The sequence below is a fragment of the Acanthochromis polyacanthus genome, chromosome 19 (genome assembly GCF_021347895.1).
Source record: "Acanthochromis polyacanthus isolate Apoly-LR-REF ecotype Palm Island chromosome 19, KAUST_Apoly_ChrSc, whole genome shotgun sequence".
NCBI classification, from domain to species: Eukaryota; Metazoa; Chordata; class Actinopteri; family Pomacentridae; genus Acanthochromis; species Acanthochromis polyacanthus.
In genome coordinates, this window is record NC_067131.1 from 31,447,078 (window position 1) to 31,471,886 (window position 24,809).

At 41.6% G+C, this 24,809-nt stretch overlaps 2 protein-coding genes and 1 long non-coding RNA gene across 7 annotated transcripts; all 3 read right to left on the reverse strand.

Moving 5' to 3' along the window:
• Positions 1 to 2,919: 2,919 nt before the first annotated feature.
• LOC110965972 (thiosulfate sulfurtransferase-like) lies at positions 2,920 to 12,088 on the reverse strand. Of its 5 annotated transcripts, none has more exons than XM_051939067.1 (4): positions 11,309 to 12,088; positions 7,185 to 7,242; positions 5,227 to 5,832; positions 2,920 to 4,020 (listed from the first exon to the last, which is right to left on the reverse strand). In XM_051939067.1, exons 1-4 carry the CDS (start codon positions 11,843 to 11,845, stop codon positions 3,722 to 3,724), a joined length of 1,500 nt encoding a protein of 499 aa, XP_051795027.1. In that variant the 5' UTR covers positions 11,846 to 12,088; the 3' UTR covers positions 2,920 to 3,721. The 5 variants fall into 5 exon arrangements, with proteins under 5 accessions (XP_051795027.1, XP_051795028.1, XP_051795029.1 ...); XM_051939068.1 differs by lacking the exon at positions 11,309 to 12,088 and adding an exon at positions 7,577 to 9,381 and having other exon boundaries at positions 7,185 to 7,496; XM_051939069.1 differs by lacking the exon at positions 11,309 to 12,088 and adding an exon at positions 7,577 to 9,381 and having other exon boundaries at positions 7,185 to 7,514.
• A 946-nt stretch (positions 12,089 to 13,034) lies between these two features.
• LOC110969276 (3-mercaptopyruvate sulfurtransferase-like) lies at positions 13,035 to 23,312 on the reverse strand. The gene is made up of 2 exons (XM_051939073.1): positions 22,689 to 23,312; positions 13,035 to 14,401 (listed from the first exon to the last, which is right to left on the reverse strand). Exons 1-2 carry the CDS (start codon positions 23,275 to 23,277, stop codon positions 14,103 to 14,105), a joined length of 888 nt encoding a protein of 295 aa, XP_051795033.1. The 5' UTR covers positions 23,278 to 23,312; the 3' UTR covers positions 13,035 to 14,102.
• On the reverse strand, positions 15,099 to 17,034 carry LOC127531026 (uncharacterized). The gene is made up of 3 exons (XR_007937814.1): positions 16,516 to 17,034; positions 16,153 to 16,300; positions 15,099 to 15,820 (listed from the first exon to the last, which is right to left on the reverse strand). It is a non-coding gene; the product is annotated as an uncharacterized LOC127531026 (long non-coding RNA).
• Positions 23,313 to 24,809: the final 1,497 nt, after the last annotated feature.

Consider the following 24,809-nt stretch of genomic DNA (forward strand, 5'->3'; position numbering starts at 1 on the left):
GTTTATTCCATATTTTGGACGACATACTAAACTATGACGTTTTTGTCACATTTTAGACGACATACTAAACTATGACGTTTATTCCATATTTCGGACGACATACTAAACTATGACGTTTTTGTCATATTTTGGACGACATACTAAACTATGACGTTTTTGTCATATTTTGGACGACATACTAAACTATGACGTTTATTCCATATTTCGGACGACATACTAAACTATGACGTTTTGTCACATTTTAGACGACATACTAAACTATGACGTTTTTGTCATATTTTGGACGACATACTAAACTATGACGTTTATTCCATATTTCGGACGACACACTAAACTATGACGTTTATTCCATATTTTGGACGACATACTAAACTATGACGTTTTTGCCACATTTCAGACGACATACTAAACTATGACGTTTTTGTCACATTTTAGACGACATACTAAACTATGACGTTTTTGTCACATTTTAGACGACATACTAAACTATGACGTTTTTGTCATATTTTGGACGACATACTAAACTATGACGTTTATTCCATATTTCAGATGACACACTAAACTATGACGTTTATTCCATATTTCGGACGACACACTAAACTATGACGTTTATTCCACATTTCAGACGACACACTAAACTATGACGTTTTTGCCACATTTCAGACGACATACTAAACTATGACGTTTTTGCCACATTTCAGACGACATACTAAACTATGACGTTTTTGCCACATTTCGGACGACATACTAAACTATGACGTTTTTTCCATATTTCGGACAACATACTAAACTATGACGTTTTGTCACATTTTAGACGACATACTAAACTATGACGTTTTTGTCATATTTTGGACGACATACTAAACTATGACGTTTATTCCATATTTCGGACGACACACTAAACTATGACGTTTATTCCATATTTTGGACGACATACTAAACTATGACGTTTTTGTCACATTTTAGACGACATACTAAACTATGACGTTTATTCCATATTTCGGACGACATACTAAACTATGACGTTTTTGTCATATTTTGGACGACATACTAAACTATGACGTTTTTGTCATATTTTGGACGACATACTAAACTATGACTTTTACGATATATTATATTGTGATTTTTTTCAATTTTTTCAAAACACTATACTAAACTTTTTCCGACATACATACCTATGACTTCCGTCACCATTTTTACGACATACTATACTTTGACTTTTTTATGTCATACTATACTATTACTTTTCACAACATTCTATCTATGGCTTTTTCCATCATTTTTTATGACATACAACACTATAACTTTTTTATGACATACTATGCTATGGCATTTATTGCAGCGTACTTTACTATGACTTTTTTCATCATTTTAACGACATGCCATACTATGACTTTTTTAACAAAATACTGTGACTTATGATACGCTACAGTATGGCTTTATTTTTTACAACATACTATACGATAAGTTTTTTATGACCTGCTATACTATGACTTTTTTAATCATTTTAACGTAATACTATGAGTTTTTGCATCATACTACGATTTTTTTTCATCGTTTTTACAACATACTATACTATGATTTTTTTCATCATTTTTACAAATCATTTTTTCAGCTTCGCTTTGACACATCTACATCATCGAGCTCACAGTGCCCTGGGAGAGCTCAGAGGAGGAGACCTACGAGCGCATGAAGCTTATGTACATGGAGTTTGTTGCTGATACAAAACAGCGAGGTCGGATGGTGAGGATTTGACCAATCGAAGCAGCAGAGGACTTGTAGCCACCTCGGCATCTAGGCTTCTCTGGGAGATGGGAGTACGTGGGAAGGCCCATCGGCAGGCGATCAATGACCTCTCCAGAGCTGCTGAAAAGGGAAGTCAGTGGGCATGGATGAAGAGAAAGGAGTCTACCTGGGCCTGCAGGTGAGCAGCTCGGGTGTGAACACTGGGATTCACTGTTGATACCTTTGGAGGTGTTGTGGGCCTATCAGCGAAATACCGAGGAAGGAGGGTGCCCACTTGATAACCCAGAGGATGTCCTCACTCACTGGAACATCCCACGGAGTCTTAGGTTTCTCATGTATGCAAGGAAGGATATCAACATCCAGTCCTACACAACAGACTGGACATGTTACGACCTACGATACTACGATGTTTTTTATGACATGCTACACTATGATGATATGATGGTTTTGCGACACTATATATAGAACTCTACTATACTGGAAGAATGATGAGCAGAAACAGGAAACCAGGACCAGATAAACAACATCATGAAGCCATCGCAGGAAGTGAAGAAAGCTGCTTCCGTTCACTCAGTCATCCAGTTGATCAACTTAAAGCCGAGACAAACAGCAACGTACCTGCTCAGGTGTCACACGTCCTGGTTGTGTCCTCTCTGTGACACACAAAGAACACTCTGACCAACAAAAACGAGCTGAATAGAATCAGTTTTACAGTTAAACATGGTGCAGGATGGAGCAGTGACCAGCAGAGGGCGCTCATGTTCCAGCAGTAAACTACAGAGAAGACATTAAAAACATCACTGAGCAGAAAATAGAAAAGAACGGACGCTAGTGTCTCATTAAGGCAGCTGAAGAGCTTCCATGTTACTCTGAGGTCAGTCTCACTGTAATCTCTCTTCTTCAACAAACAATTAGAATGAAGCAGAAACTGGGAACAGTGGAGTCTCTCCAGATCATCCAGAACTGGGTGGAACACTTGGAGACTCTTTAAAGCTGTTTGACCACAGCTCTGAAATAAGTACAATGAAAATGGAGTTCTATGATCAGCAGTGGTTCATTTCTCACTCATTAACAGTCTGTACATAGAAAACCAGCTGGAAGAAAAGAGGAACAGCAGGTTGGAATAAAAACACAATTTCACAGCAACCCTCAAAGCAACTCTCTAAACAAGAATTCTGTTCAGCGATTTATTGATTTTACATTCATTTATTCCATCATTATTATTTAAAATCAAACATCCACACAGTCTGTAAGAAAAGATTAAAAACAGAAACTTTTTTAGAAAATGAGGCACCTTGGCATCAGACAAAGCAGCATTTTGGTTATTTACTGGGTTAAAGGTGCATTAAGGACAGAAGTGGATCATCCTTTATCACCCTGTAGGGCTGGGTTCACCACCTCTGGGCCTGATGCCCTTTAGCTCACTAGCATAACCAGCCTTTCTGGTTAATAAATACACAGACTGTATTTCATATCAAGGGCTGGGCAGAGATTAAACCACTTAAAATGAACAATCAGCCTGTAAATAGAAAGACTGGAGGACTTCTGCACATACATTTTATCTGTAGTTGATAAAGGGAACAAACTGATTAGAACAATATAGAAGGTAATATATATAGAGAAGTCGTCATCATACCACTAATCAGAGCTGTGTAAAGGGCACTTCAGAACATCAACCTCTATGGACAGAGGACAAGAACAAAGACCAGTATTTTGGTGAGAACCTGACCAGGACTACCACAGTGAATGCATGGTCCTGACAGTGATGCACGGAGGTCCAAAAGCAACACAGAAAGACAAAAAAACACAACAAAAAGTTACAAAACAAACACACAGGGTGAAGGATATGATGAAAAATAAGAGTGAAAATTATCTCTGAAGGTACTTCATATGTTAAGGAAACATTTTGTGAAATTTGTGAAGCTGTAAACCGGCTAATTTTTGTCAGAAGAGACTCCAGCATCATCCTGCTGCTTCAGTCCTTCTTGGCTTCTCCTTCAGAGATGATGTACTCTGGAGACGCTTTCGCAAAAAACTCGCTCCAGGACCCGTCGTAGATACAAACCCCGGGGTGTCCCAGCAGGTGAGCAGTCAGAGCTACCAGACAGGCCGTGATTCCATAAGAACAGGTAACCCAGAGAGGCTTCTGGAGGTCCACACCTGCCTCCTGGAACATCTCAGACAGACGCTCAGCTCCATGCAGCTTCCCACTGTCATCCAGGAAACTGATGAACGACATGTTGATGGTTCCAGGGAAATGTCCAGGTAGGACGCCTGGAGGACAGACAGCAGGACGGGGTTAACCAGACAGAAACCCTGGCTGCACTGAGCATGCTCACAGGATGGAAAGTCAACCTGCTAGCATGTGTTGAACAGAGCTGAAGTAGACTAGAAAAGTCAAATACAGTCAGAAACTAAAGTTTACATCCACCTGTAGAGTCCATGATTATCATTCAGTCTTTAGTCTCCAGTGACTCCTAGAACTCTGAATTTAGGACGGAACCACTGAAACATGAATCTTTGACACAATACATAATCATGAATTTTGGTTCTTTCATATATTTATTAAAGGTTTTCTTATTCATAAATATACAAACAGAAATGTTCATATTTGGTTATATTTGTCCCCTTCCTCCTCAGTGTGGTTCTTCTGGTTTATCTTTGACATCTTAAGACACTATACTTACCATCAAGCAGGGAGGTGGCGGTATCATTATACTATCAATTTAGCTGGCTCAAGTCTGAGACAGAGAGACAGGAAGTTTAGCTGAACTGAACCAGATTCAATTAAACTTGTCTTTCTGACTCAAGGCAAGGCAAGGCAAATTTATTTATATAGCACATTTCAACAACAAGGCGATTCAAAGTGCTTTACAAAGACATTAAGAACAGAGGATGATGATTATTAAAAGAAAAACAAAAGAAAACATTTACGAAATCATTTAAAAAAAAAGTCAGAACAGTAAAAAGATCAAAAACAGAAGTCTGAAAAAACAAGGGCAATTATTAAAAGAAAAACAGAACAGTATAAAGATCAAAAACAAGAGTCAGAAAACAAGGGCTGTTTAAAATAACTGTCATAAAATAAGAGTTAAAATAACTGTTAAAAGACGTGTTTCTTTATCAGTCCACAGGTTCTTGATGGGTCTAAGTCAGGACTTTGAGGACACCAGTCTAGAACCTTCATTCCAGTCTGATGGAACCAAAATAAACGATTGTTTTTGTGTCAAAGTTTCATGATTCCATCATAAACTCAGAGTTCTAGGACTCTAATGATGTTGTGGTCTTCATAGCTGATGACTGTAAATAAAGTCCACATCAGACTTCATCCACAGACATGAAGGAAACTGTCAACAGGAAGCAGGTTTCAGCTGAAACTGTTTCTCCTCTGACTGATTGATTCATGTAGTTTTTCTGACTGAGAGGAAATCTGAAGTTAATCTACTGATCACAAATTACATAACTGATCTGATCTCTCACCTGGTCTCAGTTCCGGTTCGGTGCCTTTGAACTGACCCTCCGTTCGTGAATCCACCACCTGGACCCGCTTGGTTCTGATGTTCTCCAGAATCTCCTCGTAGGTCTTCACCCAGGACCGGTTCAGAGTCGCCCTGAAGTCGGTGCGCTCCGGCCGGCTGGACTCTGCAGTGAGCGGGCCGCCGTCAGCCATCCAGCCCCGCATCCCTCCGTCCAGAACCGACACCGAGCTGTGGCCGAACACCCGGAACATCCACCACACCCGGTACGCGGTGAAAGAGTCGAAGTCGTACACGACGACGTGCGTGTCGTTGCTGATTCCGCGTTCTGAGACGTACCGGGAGAAGCTGCTGGGTTCCGGTAACATGAACATCAGGTCCAGTCCGGAGCTCCGGTCGCTGCAGGCGTCGATGTCGAAGTAGGACGCACCGGGAATGTGCTGCTGCGCAAACTCCGCCTGGGCGTCCCGCTTCATGATCGGCAGGAACCAGGTCGCGTCCAGGATCCGCAGCTTCGGACCGACCTGGTTGGTTTTCACTGCATTTATGAGCCACTGAGTGGAGACCAGAGCTGGAGTCTGAACCGACATGATGGAGGTCTGCAGGAGTTCTGGATGGAAGCAGCAGAGGACAACGAGGAAGAAGCTTCAGCGAGAACCTCCCACCACTGCTCGGGAAGGAAAACACCTGAGCTACGTCACTGTAACGCCCAGGTGTGTCCATGAGGCATGAGTTGTCCAAAACGAAAAATGCAAGATGGCAAAATTTCCTCAAAATGTGCCTAGACTAAGTTAAAACAAACAAGCTCCGAAATAACAAAAAACTTTCACAGAATCATTCATCAGTTGTCCAAAATGAGTCTAGAATTGGCTAAAAGCTGTCAGATAATGAACTGTGTCAAAAATGACTCAAAATGTGTTCAAAGTGGCTCAAAGATATACAACATTGGTTTAGAAACAGAATTTTAAAAAATAAAGATTGTCCAAATTAAGTTTAAAAAAAATTCATTCCAGCCTGATGGAACCATTTCTTTACCACGTCTGATGTGTGTTTGGGATCATTGTCTGGTTGAAACATCCAACTGTGTTCAACATCAACCTTCTGCTGATGGTTTTAGGTTTTAATCCTCCTTCTTCATTTTTACATTTACTTTGTGTGAAGCTCCAGTTCCACAGAGCATGATACTGCCACCTCCATGCTTGGTGATAGGTTTGGTGTCCAGAGGAGTCAAAGATAAACCAGAAGATTGAAAACAGAAGAACCAAGGTGGAAATGGACAAATTTAACCAAATATTAACATTTCTGTTTGTATATTTATGACCCAGAAGACCTTCAATGAGTCTGGGAAAGAACCAAAACACCTGATTGTTGATTTATTGATAAAAGGACCTGCTGTGATCAGCTGATCGTTTCTAGAAGAGTCTCCAACTGAACGTCTCATGAAACTGACAGAAACTCATCCTGATCCTTAAATCTGCTGGAGGCGACAAATCAGAGCTAAAGATCAGGATTCAATCATCTGACTGGAATTCAGGATTCATTCATGAACTCTTCTGTCCATAAAAAGTTAGAAAACGTGGATCAGTCCAAAGTGAGAAAAACTGTCACAGAGGAGGAAAGAAACCAGAAAATATTCTCACTGGAAAAGCTGAAATCACAGAATTTAGACAGTTTAGATTTATTTTCCCAAAATACTCCAACAGATTAATGGAGAATCAAAATAGCTGGTGATTAAATTCATAGTTTACAAGTAATCGATTCAACCTGGCAAATGTGAATTTAGAGTTCACCCACTGAACCTTTGATCATTCATTGGTTGTATTTTTGACGGTTACCTGCTTTTCTTCACAAAATTAAGACATTTTCCACCACAAGCTGCTGCAGAAAAGGAACAAACTAGTGAATAAAAACATCCACACTTCTAATGACAACTTTCAGGGTTCTGGACCTTCTCATGCTCACCGTCTCTTGGTTCCGGTTCGGTGCCTCTGAACCGACCCGCTGCTCGTGAATCCACCACCTGGACCCGCTTGGTTCTGATGTTCTCCAGAATCTCCTCGTAGGTCTTCACCCAGGACCGGTTCAGAGTCGCCCTGAAGTCGGTGGGCTCCGGCCGGCTGGACTCTGCAGTGAGCGGGCCGCCGTCAGCCATCCAGCCCCGCATCCCTCCGTCCAGAACCGACACCGAGCTGTGGCCGAACACCCGGAACATCCACCACACCCGGGGCGCGCTGAACGAGCCGAAGATTAATGGAGGTCAAATTGTCACAGGACCTGTAGACGTGAAGAAAGCTGCTTCCGTTCACTCAGTCATCCAGTTGATCAACTGAAAGCCGAGACAAACAGCAACGTACCTGCTCAGGTGTCACACGTCCTGGTTGTGTCCTCTCTGTGACACACAAAGAACACTCTGACCAACAAAAACGAGCTGAATAGAATCAGTTTTACAGTTAAACATGGTGCAGGATGGAGCAGTGACCAGCAGAGGGCGCTCATGTTCCAGCAGTAAACTACAGAGAAGACATTAAAAACATCACTGAGCAGAAAATAGAAAAGAACGGACGCTAGTGTCTCATTAAGGCAGCTGAAGAGCTTCCATGTTACTCTGAGGTCAGTCTCACTGTAATCTCTCTTCTTCAACAAACAATTAGAATGAAGCAGAAACTGGGAACAGTGGAGTCTCTCCAGATCATCCAGAACTGGGTGGAACACTTGGAGACTCTTTAAAGCTGTTTGACCACAGCTCTGAAATAAGTACAATGAAAATGGAGTTCTATGATCAGCAGTGGTTCATTTCTCACTCATTAACAGTCTGTACATATAAAACCAGCTGGAAGAAAAGAGGAACAGCAGGTTGGAATAAAAACACACATTCACAGCAACCCTCAAAGCAACTCTCTAAACAAGAATTCTGTTCAGCAATTTATTGATTTTACATTCATTTATTCCATCATTATTATTTAAAATCAAACATCCACACACAGTCTGTAGGAAAAGATTAAAAACAGAAACTTTGTTAGAAAATGAGGCACCTTGGCATCAGACAAAGCAGCATTTTGGTTATTTACTGGGTTAAAGGTGCATTAAGGACAGAAGTGGATCATCCTTTATCACCCTGCAGGGCTGTGATCTGCTCCTCTCAGCTCGTTGCCCTTTCACTTCCATGCAGCTCTCAGATAAATATTGACTTTCTGGTTACTGAATAAACGAGCTGGGCAGAGTTTAGAGGACTAAAGATGGATCAATCTGCCTGTAAATAGAAAGACTGGAGGACTTTACCCATTCATTTTATTTGTTGTTGTTAAAGGGAACAAACTGATCAGAACTTCAGAGAAAAAGTTCAGATATTTGCAAAATCCAGAGACAGCACTGATGTAAAGTTCCTGAAGGTGTTCAGGTTTGTCAGTGTGGAGTTATTTGAGTTTGAAAACACCTTCATTGATCTACTCTAGTGTTCTGTTTATTCAGTATTAGTACAAACTACTCTGAGGCTGGTGTTTAATCTGCTTCTAAAGTTCACAACAGACGTCAGTCCTGTGCAACACAATTTAAATGCTGAATATTCTAAACTGTCACCTCTCAAAAACGCCATTATTTCTGACTAAAGACAAAACATTTCCTCTTATGAACCAAAAACCAACTGTTACTGAAAACTCAGGCTCCAAAGTAGAAACTCAAAGTGAGTCCAGCTGTGATTCCAGTCAGTCTAACCGATGAACATGGTTCTAAAATGAGAACAGCAGAACGTTCTCAGCCCTGGACCTGTGCACTGGATCTATCTATGTCTGCATCATGGCTCCACATGGAGAAGAACTGAACAGAGGAAGAGAAACATCTGACTGAGGGACTTCACAGATGAACACACAGATGAAGATCAATGAGTTGGGCTCAGATGGAGTCCAGATGTTTGGTAGAACCTGACCAGGACTACCACAGAGGATGCTAAAGCAACACAGAAAGACAAAAAAAAAAGCACAACAAAAGGTTACAAAACAAACACAAAGAGACACGGGCTGAAGGCCGTGATGACAAATAGGAGTAAAAATGATCTCTGCAGGTATCTGATGTCTGAAGCTAATATTTTGTGGAATTTGTGGAGATTCAGGCTGTTTGTGAAGCTGTAAACTGGCAAATTTTTGTCAGAAGAGACTCCAGCATCATCCTGCTGCTTCAGACCTTCTTGGCTTCTCCTTCAGAGATGATGTACTCTGGAGGCGCTTTCATGAAAAACTCCGTCCAGGACCCGTCGTAGATACAAACCCCGGGGTGTCCCAGCAGGTGAGCAGCCAGAGCTACCTGACAGGCCGTAATACCTAACGCACACGTAGCCCACAGAGGCTTCTGGAGGTCCACACCTGCCTCCTGGAACATCTCAGACAGACGCTCAGCTCCATGCAGCTTCCCACTGTCGTCCAGGAAACTGGTGAACGGCATGTTGATGGTTCCAGGGAAATGTCCAGGTAGGACGTCTGGAGGACAGACAGCAGGACGGGGTTAACCAGACAGAAACCCTGGCTGCACTGAGCATGCTCACAGGATGGAAAGTCAACCTGCTAGCATGTGTTGAACAGAGCTGAAGTAGACTAGAAAAGTCAAATACAGTCAGAAACTAAAGTTTATATCCACCTGTAGAGTCCATGATTATCATTCGGTCTTTAGTCTCCAATGACTCCTGGAACTCTGAATTTATGATGGAACCACTGAAACATGAAGGTTTGGTGTTCCTGAGGTTAAAAAAAATCTAAGACAGTCTGAAAACAATCCTCAAAAAGTCTAAAAAAAACGCACCAACATCAACCCTAACCAGTCCAAAAAATGCTTAGAACCAGCCAGAATAGTCTGAAACCTAAAACCTAAAAAAGTCAAAAACCAGTAAGACATCAATACCAAAACCAAACCCAAAGTACTCCTAAAAAAGTTCAAGACCCGCCCAAGACCGTTTAAACCAGTCCTGATCCAGGACCAGATCCAGAGTAAAACAAATCCTAAACCAACTTTAAATCACATCCAGAACCAGCAGAACCAAGACTGGAACCAAACAGAAACAAGTCCCAAGAAAGTCCAGAACCAGTCCAACATCCAGTCTGGAACCAGTCCAGAAGCTCTTCTAGAAAGCCCCAGAGCATGATACTGCCACCTCCATGCTGGATGGTAGGTTTGGTGCTCTTGGGGTTAAAGGGTTCTATTTAAACTGGTTCAGAGTCAGCAGCTGTAGTCAATCAGAATCACTCAGGAGAAGTTATGAGGTCATGAAACTAAGAAAATTAGATCAACACAACTTTCTACATCAGCAGAACTGATAGTTCACGTTGTTGTATGTACATTTATGATCCAGCACATTTTATCTTATTTCCAGAAAACCTCTAATAAATATAAACTACCGTTGAAAAGTCTGGGGTCATCCAGACAATTCCATGTTTTCCATAAAAACTCCCACTTTTATCTATGTGCTAACATAACTGAACAAGGGTTTTCTAATCATCAATGAGCCTTTCAACACCATTAGCTAACACAATGTAGCATTAGAACACAGGAAATGTTCCTCTGAACCCCCATGGAGATATTCCATTAAACATTTCCAGCTACAATAGTCATTTAGTACATTAGCAATGTCTACACATTGTTCATGTTATCATTCATTGGAAAAATCTGTTTTTCTTTTAAAAAATAAGAACATTTTGTATGTGACCCCAAACTCTTGAACAAAAGTGTAAAAATGAACCAAAATAAACGATCGTTTTTGTGTCAAAGTTTCATGTTCCAATGATTCCATCATAAACTCAGAGTTCTAGGACTCTAATGATGTTTGTGGTCTTCATAGCTGATGACTGTAAATAAAGTCCACATCAGACTTCATCCACAGACATGAAGGAAACTGTCAACAGGAAGCAGGTTTCAGCTGAAACTGTTTCTCCTCTGACTGGTTGATTGATGTAGTTTTTCTGACTGAGAGGAAATCTGAAGTTAATCTGCTGATCAGCTGATCAATAATCCTCCATCACATAGCCTAACTGATCTGATCTCTCACCGTCTCTTGGTTCCGGTTCGGTGCCTCTGAACCGACCCTCTACTCGGGCATCCACCACCTGGACCCGCTTGGTTCTGATGTTCTCCAGAATCTCCTCGTAGGTCTTCACCCAGGACCGGTTCAGAGTCGCCCTGAAGTCGGTGCGCTCCGGCCGGCTGGACTCTGCAGTGAGCGGGCCGCCGTCAGCCATCCAGCCCCGCATCCCTCCGTCCAGAACCGACACCGAGCTGTGGCCGAACAGCCGGAACATCCACCACACCCGGGGCGCGCTGAACGAGCCGAAGTCGCTGCCGTCGTACACGACGACGTGCGTGTCGTTGCTGACTCCGAGCTCTCCGACGTACCGGGAGAAGCCGGTGGAATCCGGTAACATGAACATCAGGTCCAGTCCGGAGCTCCGGTCGCTGCAGGCGTCGAGGTCGAAGAACGACGCACCGGGAATGTGCCGCTGCGCAAACTCCGCCTTGGCGTCCCGCTTCAGGTACGGCAAGTAAACAGAAGCGTCCAGAACTCGCAGCTTCGGACCGACCTGGTTGGTTCTGACGGCGTTTATGAGCCACTTAGTGGAGACCAGAGCTCGAGTCTGAGCCGCCATGATGGAGGTCTGATAGTGCGCACCGAGTCTGGAAACAGTCCAAAGATCTGCTGGTATCCGCTCCTCCTCCAGACCCAGAAACTGGACTTAGATTAGAGCGCACTTCTTCAGAACCGGACTTTACCGTGAAATCAGCTGCAGAAACTCAGTCACCGACCAACAGTTCTGATAAACAATCATAGGATCAGAACTCATGGAGATGCGTAAAATCGTATTTCCGTTTACTTTTACACACAGTTTACAAACAGAACCTTTCAGCTGGAGGTTCTGCTTCTCTGTCTCTTTAAAAACCCAGAAACTGTTTTATTGGCCTCAAGCCAACATACAGACTAATCTGATGGAATTTGATCGCTTTGGGACACAACTTTGGATTAACCCTGGATGAAATAGGAGTCAGTCTGCACTATCTGGAGCTCATCTGAGCAACTTCTAAGTCATTCTGGGCATTTGAAGTTATTTTGGACAAAATGTGATTACTATGGACCGATTTCATGTAGAACCTCCCAGATCTACTGGAGAAGAAACACACCTGAGCAACGTCTCTGTAATGTCCAGGAGTGTCCACATGAGCCATTCAACATCGGTTAAAAAATGTTTAGAAGAAGAAATACTTTCTAAAATGGCAAAAATTTACTCAAAATGTGCCCAGAATAAGTTTAAAGAAAAACAAACATACTTCTAAACAAAAACCTTCACAAAATCACTCCAGTTTTACAAAATGCATCCAAATGTGTCCGGAATTGACAAAAAATGGACCCAAATGGATGTAATTGTGTCTAAAATCTCTTCAAATTTCTCCAAACTGACTCAAGATTTGTTCAAAGTGGCTCAATAATGTATAAAATGAGTGAAAAAAATGTCCAAAATAACAAAAAATTTTCTCAAAGGGACTCAATATTTGACTAAAATTTCTTAAGAACGTTCTCAGTCCTGGACCTATGGACTGGATCTATCTATGTCTGCATCATGGCTCCACATGAAGAACTGAACAGAGGAAGAGAAACATCTGACTGAGAGACTTCACAAATGAACACACAGCTGAAGATCAGTGAGTTGGGCTCAGATGGAGTCCAGATGTTTGGTAGAACCTGACCAGGACTACCACAGTGAAGCATGGAGGTGGAGGTGTGATGATCTGAGGCTGCATGAGGTCAGAAGGTGTTGAAGACAGAACAACAAGAACAACATGTTTAGTTTCATTGAGCTCTCAGTGGAGCTGAATTTAATGTCGTAAATCTGTACTGGTAGTTTGTAATCGGACGTCGTACTCTGGAACCTTCTAACGTTTCTGTAACAGCAGTGAGGTGTTTGTAACAGCTGCTCAGTGTCCCTGCTGAGTTTATCAGGTGACATGTAGAGATGTGTGCCATCGATCAGGATCAGGATGAAGGACACTGTGAGGTTCATGTCGTTTCCATCAACTCTGTAACATCACATCTGAAGTAATGATCCAGCATGCTCCATTTAAGATCGTCTCAAATCACCAAACGTCAAACTGCTTCTGCTCCGTCGTCTCACACTTGTCTGAAATTCTTATTTCTCCATAAAATGGATATTTATAAAGATGAATGTGAAAATCTATCTGCATATATCAGCTAAAACTCACCTGTCGACACAGTGCCAAAATCTGAGTCTGTTTGAGCAACAATATCTGAGGACCTACTAAAGATAAAAAGCTGAAAGTTTCACTCATTTCTCATCATGTCACTGATTCAGAATCTGTAATACTGGATCAGGACATGAATTCTGGTTTTTGGTAATGTGCTCTCAAAGATGGAACTTTTCATGATGGCTTCAGTTTTTTCAGATTTCAATGGGCAATTTCTAAAAAAAACAAAACAATCTTATCTCTAAAGGCCTAAACTTTCACAAATATCTATAAAAATAAAGTCCATATTTTATGACGTAAAAGTTTCAGACAGACCAGAGACGGTCAAAGCAGACGTCTGTGGAGGTTTGAGATGAAATGACACTTTATCGGTCTGTGAAGCTGCAAACTGGCTCATTTTTCCAGGTTAAAACAAATTAAACAGCAGATTTAAAATCCTGTCGTGATGGGATCTAAAACTGCAGCCGTGCCGTCCAAACAGCAAACGTTTCATCTTAAGGCCACCAGCAGCATCGCTTACATCCCATCAGCTGACGGATCGATCACAGGTCTGATCACATCTGAGATTAGTAAAATATCACAACTACAGCTCTCTGCTACAGGTGGTCTGGTCTAATCCAGAAGAGACTCCAGCATCATCCTGCTGCTTCAGACCTTCTTGGCTTCTCCTTCAGAGATGATGTACTCTGGAGACACTTTCATAAAGAACTCGCTCCAGGACCCGTCGTAGATACAAACCCCGGGGTGTCCCAGCAGGTGAGCAGCCAGAGCTACCTGACAGGCCGTCACACCTGAACCACAGGTCGCCCACAGAGGCTTCTGGAGGTCCACGCCTGCCTCCTGGAACATCTCAGACAGACGCTCAGCTCCATGCAGCTTCCCACTGTCATCCAGGAAACTGGTGAACGGCATGTTGATGGTTCCAGGGAAATGTCCAGGTAGGACGTCTGGAGGACAGACAGCAGGACGGGGTTAACCAGACAGAAACCCTGGCTGCACTGAGCATGCTCACAGGATGGAAAGTCAACCTGCTAGCATGTGTTGAACAGAGCTGAAGTAGACTAGAAAAGTCAAATACAGTCAGAAACTAAAGTTTATATCCACCTGTAGAGTCCATGATTATCATTCGGTCTTTAGTCTCCAATGACTCCTAGAACTCTGAATTTATGATGGAACCACTGAAACATGAATCTTTGACACAATAAATAATCATGAATTTTGGTTCTTTCACAGATTTACTAAAGTTCTTCTGAAAATATGATAAAATCTGCTGGATCATAAATATACAAACACATTATGGTATTTCCTTAAATTTGTCCATTTCCTTCTCAGTTCAGTTCTTCTGGTTTATCTTTGACTCCTCTGAACACTATACCCACACTGTAAAAAGCTTACCGTAAAATGTACAGTAACTTAACGGCAGCAATGGGCAAGTAAGTTGCTGTAGTTTGTTTTACAGTAAGCTTACTGTAAACTTAATCACAGTCCCTGTCTGTTATTTACAGTAATAATTAACTTCCTGTAATAGGGTACTGTATTTATTGTCACAGCAAACATGAGATTACTGTAACAAGCATTGCTGTCCTATTTTTATACAGTAAATTAATTAGTTGTAACATATTACACACTGTAAAATAAACACACTGTTCTTGTCACAAATGTCATTTATTTTCTCATCTCACTCAGCCTAAACATTCTTCAGACACACACATTTCCATATACAAACAGATACATACATTTAACTTTGCATTTTTCATTCTGTAAACAACAACACTACATTTATGAACACACAAATCATTCCACTTTAAGTTATTCAGACAATGTAAAGTGCATTTCCTGGAATTATGTTTAGAATTGCATGCATATTTTAATAAACGATTTATTGTTTGAGGAGATAAACTGACTGTACGTCTAGTGACACTATAAGGGAACAAAGGAGTTGTTGATCAAAACAATGTCATGTGTGCAAGTCTAATATTGCTTTTCATTTGCTCATTTGCTCTCTGAGCGTAGCGGACAGAGTCGTCCTAGTAAAGTTGATTCAGTTCAAAAATATTCACAGAAAGATCTTTATAGAGAGAGCCGCCATACGGAGTCGATATATATATATAAAAATATAAAATAGTTTTTACAAATAAAACTGTGAAATCCAAGCACTGGAAACAGTTAGATACTTGATTAAAAGTGGAAATGTACAAAAACATGGAAATGCTGAATACGTCTAAACCAAGAATTGCAGAATTTCAACAACAGAACATTCACAACTAACTTTATTAATCCTGGACTTGCTGTTGAAGTACATTCCTCATCCTGAATTGGAGATTTGTTTCTGGGATGGAATCCTCTTCCTGGGCTACAGTCGACATCTGTGCAGTAGAAGAATGAAAATTATTTCATTACTGATACAGAAATTTATAGGTGAGATGAATGAGTCTATGGAATTGTAGTTGATATGGATATTGGATATTTATTGTCATTGCATTTCTGCAACAAAACTTTGTTGGCACTCCCAAAAAACAAAAACAACACAGTATAACAAACAACTGCATAAAACACGTATTAAATATATACAATAGTACGTGCATTAGAAATACCACATTTCTACCACTATAACACTGCATAAAACAGCAGTAGCACAGTATTACAGTACACCAGTACACAACACACATGTACAGAAAAACTGGATTTAAAGCCTCACCTGGTATTATCTGTTCTGTCCCAGCTGAATGATTCCACATGTGGACCAAGGGACCCATTTTCTCATAGCACCATCTGACCAGTACCAGTAACTTCTGCTTGAACCTTGGAGGCACACTTATCTGCTCTGGATTTATCCTGACAGAAATCTTTAAACACAAAACGCATCATACATTAAACAAGTAAAGAAGAAAAACATGGTTAAAGTGACCCATATAGTGCTATTTACTGCCCATGTCAGTGTGATACAGCCAGCAGATTTGGTCCACTAAGTCTTTCTCTGTCAAAAGAGCAGCTTTACCAGAAAATTCTGCTGGGAAAATAGAAGATTACATTACATTCTGTAACTGGGTCAAAGTCTTACCTTTCAATGTGTTGTTTGTCTGGCCTGCTTTGGTCATCAGATTCATCTCAGCAGCAAACAGCAGAAAAACGAGAGATAAAATTTACCAAAGAGACCTAGCCAACGGACAAAGCTAACAGACCTAGCCAACGGACGAAGCTAACAGACCTAGCTAACGGACGAAGCTAACAGACCTAGCAACAGATGTAGCTAACGGACCTAGCTAACGGACAAAGCTAACAGACCTAGCCAATAGACGTAGCTAACAGACCTACCTCGCACACGCGCACACACTGACTGACGGAGTTAAAACACACACACACACACACACACACACACACACACACACACACACACACACACTTGGGGTTGCCACCTTTCAGAAAGATTGATGCTAGAGACCCATACCGGTAGCATCTGTACTAGAGGTACGGACACATATATAAACTCAATGTTGCAGCAAACGAATGCCAACCAAAACTTCACAATAGTATTCTTTAGTACTGTATCTTGTAGTATTTTGATGCTACTCAGTGTATGTATCTGCAAAAACAAGAGAGGTCATATAATGGGGGAGAAAAGTGGATAAAAGGGTTTAAAAAAAGTGCACCAGGATTGAACTAAGCAGGCATGTGTATTGCAAAGTCAGTAGGCTTTCAAAAGTAGCGACAGACTATTACATATTAACAACTTAAACAAAACCCTGACGTATTTTCTGCGTCTGTCAACACAGACACTGCACGTCAGTCACTTTAATGTTAGCGGACTCTGTTGAATGGCTAATTTACATCACCACAAACAAATCTCTCAATATCACAGTAAATCGAGTTTGTGTTTTTTAAATTCATGCCGAATTAAAGAGCTGCTCCTCACCATTCACGAGTGTTTGTTTCATATTCGACATCCTTAACTTTATCTTGTAAATTAGCATCCGAAATTAAATGGGAACATTTGCAATGGAGTTCGTCAGCCGCTTCCACCACTGAACGCGGTAAACTAATTAATAGGAACTGGACTTCAAGCAATTCAGACACGGCGTTTAAAAGCGTAAAAACTACAATATCTAAAGTGTGAGAGGAGACGGTGTATTTTTGGTTAAATTATACAATGTTCGCAGTCAAAGTCATTCATATAAACTGCCTGTAATGTGCAGCAAATAGTTGTTAACTGGCGCCAGCTCTACAGTGACCTTAACAGTCACTTTAAGATATCACTTCACCCACATCTCCTCTATCTGAAAGCTGTCCATGTGCTGTTTGTCTGTCTGTAGTATAAATGATGATGTTAGTTTATTTCCCGGTAGTCTTTACTCACCTTCTGGATCTACCGCCACGAAAACGGACCAATAAGATGACAGGAGACGATGAATATTTATGAGATTCGCGAAACTTTCAATCTGGCAAATGGAAAGTGCCGTATCCGTAGGCCACAGGCTACGCGTACGGGTACGTATCTGTAGACACTATGTTTCAAAAATGAAAATAAAGGACGCCCACCACGGCTCCTCAGGGCCACAGTTCAGTAAAATTGAACAGATATTCACAGATTCGGACTTCCGGCATCAGTAACTCATTAGATGTAGGTTGTCAAACCATAAACGATGCCTCTTTCCCATCATTGTAAGGCAGACAATGTGCTACAAGCCCAGTTTTATCAAAGTAGCTGTCTTTAAAGCTGCAGGAATAACACTGGTGTCAACTGGAGCCACTTGAAGGCTGCAGTGATTCTAGTGACAGTACAGTGGATCAGAGTGAGGTGATTGAATATGTGTCTCTCTTCGCTGTTGCAGTGGTTTTGCAATTTTTCAGACCGTACCTGTTCCCTCCATGGACACAACATTATTTCTGCAGCTTTAAAGACAGCTACTTTAGATAAAACCGGGCTTGTAGAACATCATCTGCCTTACAACGATGGGAAAGAGGCATCATTTATGTTTTGACAACCTACATTTAATGAGTTATTGATGCTGGAAGTTTGAATCTACAATTTCATTTAGCAGACGCTTTTGTCCAAAGCGACATACAACACAAGCAAGAATTCAGACATAAGGAAAAACCTGTAGTAAGTGCATAAAGTGCTTCGAGTACGATTGGTCAAAGGTGTTGCCATCAAGTTGCAGAAGAAGTGCGAACCACTCCCCCCCAACCCCCTTTTTTTTCAACTTTGTCAGCCCTAAATAAGTGCTGGCTTTTGGACCACCTGACTTATTCTACCCCTAAGGTGGAGTCAGATTAAGTGCCTTGGTGTTCTCTAACGATTGAGTCTTCAATTGTCTCTTAAAAGTAGAGAGGGACTCAGCAGAACGCACAGAGTTTGGTAGATTGTTCCACCATTTGGGAACAACAGAGGAGAAGAGTCTGGCTAGAGATTTGGAGCCGTGCTGGGCTGGAAGCACCAGGCGTCTCTCACATGCAGAGCGAAGTGGGCGTGAAGGGGAGTAGACCTGGATCAGGGAATCCAGGTAGGCTGGGGCCGTTCTTGTAAATGTTTTGTAAGCCAGGAGGAGAGTTTTGAATTTGATTCTGGCTGCAACTGGAAGCCAGTGAAGGGAGATGAACAGGGGAGTGGCATGAGCTCTTTTGGACTGGTTGAAGACCAGACGTGCTGCTGCATTCTGGATCATCTGCAGAGGTTTGACTGTACATGCAGGGAGACCTGCCAGAAGAGAGTTGCAGTAGTCAATGCGTGACATCACACGAGCCTGAACCAGAAGTTGTGTGGCCTGTTGGGTCAGGAAGGATCTGATCTTCCTGATGTTGTAGAGGGCATAACGACAAGATCGAGAAACTGAGGCCACATGAACCTTAAAGGTCAGCTGGTCATCAATCATGACACCCAGGTTTCTGGCTGAGTTTGTGGGCACAAGTAGGCTCGAGTGAAGTTGGACACTGATCTGAGGCTGAACAGATGGACAAGCTGGAAAGACCATGAGTTCAGTCTTAGACAGATTCAGTTGAAGGTGCCGTTCCTTCATCCATGTGGAGATATCAGCCAGACATGCTGATCACCGAGCTGAAACTGTTGTGTCGTCAGGTGGAAAAGAGAGGAAAAGCTGAGTGTCGTCAGCATAACAGTGAATCTGTGAATATCTTTCCAACTTTACTGAACTCGGGGCCACAACCACCCAAGGAGTGGTTTATTTAATTTTGAAATAAGCATTTAGTCATACTTAAAGCTTTCAGTGCTTTATTAACACAAAACTAAGAGTTCTGTATTGTTTTATGATCACAGGTTCTGTCTGAAAAGATGTGGCATCATTTTAAACAGTGAAACCAAACTAATAAATGTAATGACCAACCTGTGTGTAATACTGGATTCTGCAAAACAAACAACTGAAGGCAGAATACTGGACAAAGAAATTCTCTACAGATATTTTTCCATCTAAATCTTATCTTAACACAGTTAATGTATGAACTTATTTATGTGTGTATGAATGTATTTACTGACTTATTTATTTAGTGCCGTTAACATATCAGAGTTCTGAGTGAGTTTTTCTTTAGATAGGAAAAGGTCATTATTGATCACATATAGGCTATTAAATAAATGATATTTAAAAAAATAAAGCATTTAAAATACTATTAAACAACTTATGTATTTATTGAGTCACTAAAATCCTGTAGAGTCTACGGCCACATCAGTCTGACTATAATCATCCTCTGGTAAATTCACAACCATGTACTGATGTCTCTTACCAAAGGGACTTCAGGAGATGATTAGATGATGATAAACTGTGAGCTGCTGGTTGGTTCTCTCTGTTCTCATGTTTCTTACATGTTGGTCTCCTGATGCTGCCTTACTTCAGTCTATGAGCAACAGAAAACACAGTTTGCCCTGTACCTATTGCCAGGGTTCCAGTCTTCCCACCAATGTCTGTACTTTTGAATACGTTTTTGCTTCTTTGGACACACCGGCTGTCACCTGACCAAACTGCTTCAATTTAACGTACAATTACAGAATAATGAAGTGAGTTACCTGCTGGAGTCATGGACAAAAAGTAGAATCTTGATGAGGGAGGTCCGGGAAACAACTTTGGAATAAAACAGGCAGCCAGACATCTGCTAAAGTTCAGGAGAATATTAAGATGGCAGCTCCTCCTCCTTTTCATGATGAAGAACATATGTTTGTTGGAACGATGCAAAATGTACTGCTGAAAATTCCTGCTCAAAGTTACTGTAATGTGATTTACAGTAAAAAAAATGTACTGTAAATCTGGCCTCTCAGTGAATTTTACCCATGATGCATTGCAGATCTACAGCAACTTACTGTAAACAGGTTCTACAGTAGATATTTGGTCATTTTACAGTAATATTACTGTAAAAACTACAGAAACTTGTTGCAGTGTACCATCAAGCATGGAGGTGGCAGTATCATTCTCTATGGAACTGAAGCTTTACACAAAGTAAATGCAACAATGAAGAAGGAGGATCACCTCCACATTCTTCAGGAAAACCTAAAACCATCAGCAGAAGGTTGACCTTGGACACAGCTGGATGTTTCAACCAGACAATGAGCCCAAACACACATCAGACACAGTAAAGAAATGGTTCCATCAGGCTGGAATGAAGGTTCTAGACTGGTCTCCCCAAAGTCCTGACTTAGACCCATCAAGGACCTGAAGAAACAAGTCAGAAAGACCACAAGTTTAGTTGAACTGCACCTGAGAGCACACTGTTTCCTCTACATTTATTCAGCAGCGTCGGGCCACCATTCCTAAATTTTAGCCGTCGCTCCTTCAAATATCTTTCTTTCTTTTTTCTAATGTGGTAAATACTCCACCGCTGCACGTCTCCACCTTCACAGCAGAGTCCTGCACTGTGTCGGGTACTAACGAGTACGAAAGTAAACTACAGATAACTGTCTTACTCAGTATCTACTCTTTGATACGACGTTAATTACTCGTGAGAGCGCAGCTTTGGAAGTGACGTCACGTCCAGCATCCAAGCAGCAGGTCAGAGAGTCAGAGGAGTGTCGTCTTGGAAAATAGGGCAGCGACTTACCAGAGAAAAGTTATTTGCTTAAGATAAATAGATTTTATAAGTTAAATAGACATTCATAAAATATTGTTGTCCAGCTAACGGTACGTAGCATATCGGTAGCTTCAGTTAACTAGACCCGGTGCTAAATGAGTGTCGCTAACGTGAGTAAACTATTGATAGCATTAAGCTAATATCTACACCCCATGATGTAACTGCTGACTGCATTTTCAGATGAGGTTGTTCTAATATTTATTGATTGACTGATTGATTGGTTTTTACATTTAGCCTTTAAAAAGTCATTTTCAACTGGCCATCCCATAAATTGTTTGTACAAGTAAAATCTGCAGTCAAGTGTCATTTATTTAGCCGTCAGAGCGTCCCGGAGAGCCAGCCGCCGCTGCTGAAAAAAATCCTACAGGAAACACTGGAGTATAATGATACTGCCACCTCCATGCTTGGTGATAGGTTTGGTGTCCAGAGGAGTCAAAGATAAACCAGAAGACTGAAAACAGAAGAACCAAGGTGGAAATGGACAAATTTAACCAAATATTAACATTTCTGTTTGTATATTTATGACCCAGAAGACCTTCAATGAGTCTGTGAAAGAACCAAAACACCTGATTGTTGATTTATTGATAAAAGGACCTGCTGTGATCAGCTGATCGTTTCTAGAAGAGTCTCCAACTGAACGTCTCATGAAACTGACAGAAACTCATCCTGATCCTTAAATCTGTTGGAGGCGACAAATCAGAGCTAAAGATCAGGATTCAATCATCTGACTGGAATTCAGGATTCATTCATGAACTGTTCTGTCCATAAAAAGTTAGAAAACGCGGATCAGTCCAAAGTGAGAAAAACTGTCACAGAGGAGGAAAGAAACCAGAAAATATTCTCACTGGAAAAGCTGAAATCACAGAATTTAGACAATTTAGATTTATTTTCCAAAAACACTCCAACAGATTAATGGAGAATCAAAATAGCTGGTGATTAAATTCACAGTTTACAAGTAATCGATTCAACCTGGCAAATGTGAATTTAGAGTTCACCCACTGAACCTTTGATCATTCATTGGTTGTATTTTTGACGGTTACCTGCTTTTCTTCACAAAATTAAGACATTTTCCACCACAAGCTGCTGCAGAAAAGGAACAAACTAGTGAATAAAAACATCCACACTTCTAATGACAACTTTCAGGGTTCTGGACCTTCTCATGCTCACCGTCTCTTGGTTCCGGTTCGGTGCCTCTGAACCGACCCGCTGCTCGGGCATCCACCACCTGGACCCGCTTGGTTCTGATGTTCTCCAGAATCTCCTCGTAGGTCTTCACCCAGGACCGGTTCAGAGTCGCCCTGAAGTCGGTGGGCTCCGGCCGGCTGGACTCTGCAGTGAGCGGGCCGCCGTCAGCCATCCAGCCCCGCATCCCTCCGTCCAGAACCGACACCGAGCTGTGGCCGAACACCCGGAACATCCACCACACCCGGGGAGCGCTGTACGAGCCGAAGTCGCTGCCGTCGTACACGACGACGTGCGTGTCGTTGCTGACTCCGAGCTCTCCGACGTACCGGGAGAAGCCGGTGGAATCCGGTAACATGTGATCCAGCCCGGAGTTCTGGTCGCTGCAGGCATCGATGTCGAAGAACGACGCACCGGGAATGTGCCGCTGCGCAAACTCCGCCTGGGCGCTGCGCTGCGTTTTGGGAAGATACCAGGACGCGTCCAGGATCCGCAGCTTCGGACCGACCTGGTTGGTTCTGACGGCGTTTATGAGCCACTGAGTGGAGACCACAGCTTTAATCTGACCCGCCATGATGGAGGTCTGCAGGAGTTCTGGATGGAACCAGCAGAGGGCAACGAGGAAGAAGCTTCAGCTGCAACCTCCCACCGCTGATGCAAACACACTGAAGGCTGGTTCAAAGGTTCAGCTCCAAACAAAAGTCTACTCATAAACTGATCCGTGCAACATCACTTTGACATAGAAACTGAATCCAAAATGACTCAAAAGTGGCTCAGATACTGTCTACTATGGCTAACTTTCCTCCAGATGACTTAAGATCTGTCTAACATGATTCACAATGTGCCTACGATAAGGGAGGACTCAAATTTGTCCAAACTACATCAAAATGTGACCAAAATGAATTAAAGACTCTCCAAAATGACTTTAAATGTGTCTATAATGACTCAAAATATGTCCATGATTGACTAAAATTATCCCCAAATTATTAAATTGTGTCCAGAATCTTCCAAGATTGTCTGGTGGCTCACAAATATGCAAAACTGGTTTAAAAAAAGAATTTAGATAGATTAAACACCGTCCAAAATACCTCAAAATGTGTCCAAAATAAGTTTCAATTTTAAAAAAATAAACTCAAATAGTGTCTAAAATCTTTCCAAATTTGTCCCAAATGACTCGAAAATTGTCCAAAGTCGCTCAAAAATGTGTAAAGGAGTGAAAAAAAATGTCCAAAGTAACAAAAAACCTTTCTAAAGTGACTCAGTCACTGTTACAGCAGCTCCTGCTCAGTTCAGAGTATTTTCTGCTTTTTTGTTATTTCTGTGTTTTTAAAAATACTTTCTTTCGTGCTCTTTTGGTTCATTATCGGACACGCTCCATGGAGACCAAAGGTTTCCAGTTTGCTCTGGTCTTTGTACTGCTTTTTTTCACTGTTTTCCAGCGTGTCTGGTGATTTTTTTAACCAGGAAAGATCCCACTGAGATTAAGAACCTCTTTTTCAAGGGAGTCCTGGCCAAAATAGGCAGCAGCAAATACAAAACAGTTATAAAATCACACAGTTAAGACATGATTAATATACGAAAAAAAGAAAATAAATGAAAAGAACAACAATAATTAAATTTACAAACAAGTTCTAAAAAAGTACAAGTTGTGGAAATGGCCTTAAGAACTTGCAGTTTTGATTTAAAGGCACTCAGTGAGATGAACTCAGTTAATCTGAAGTCTTTCTGCAACATGTTCCAGGCAGAAGGTGCAGAACAAACAAAAGCCTTTTTACCCAGCTCAGTACGAACACGTGGAACTGAAAGCAACAGATGATCGTGTGAGCAGAGCGAGTGACGATCACAACTTTTCTGTGCTGTCAAGGAGCAAATGTAGGTAGGCAGCAGTCCAAGTATTGCTTTGTATATGAAAATATAAGGCCCTGTCACACTCTAGCGTATCGAGCCAGCGTATGAGGAACGTATGGACTTTTTGGGAATACGCAGACATACGCTGAAACACACTAGGGGTACGCTGGAATACGTTTCGACTATGCTGGGGTACGTAGGTGTACACTGATGTACACTGACGGCCAAAAAATATTTTGAACATGCACAAAAATTTTC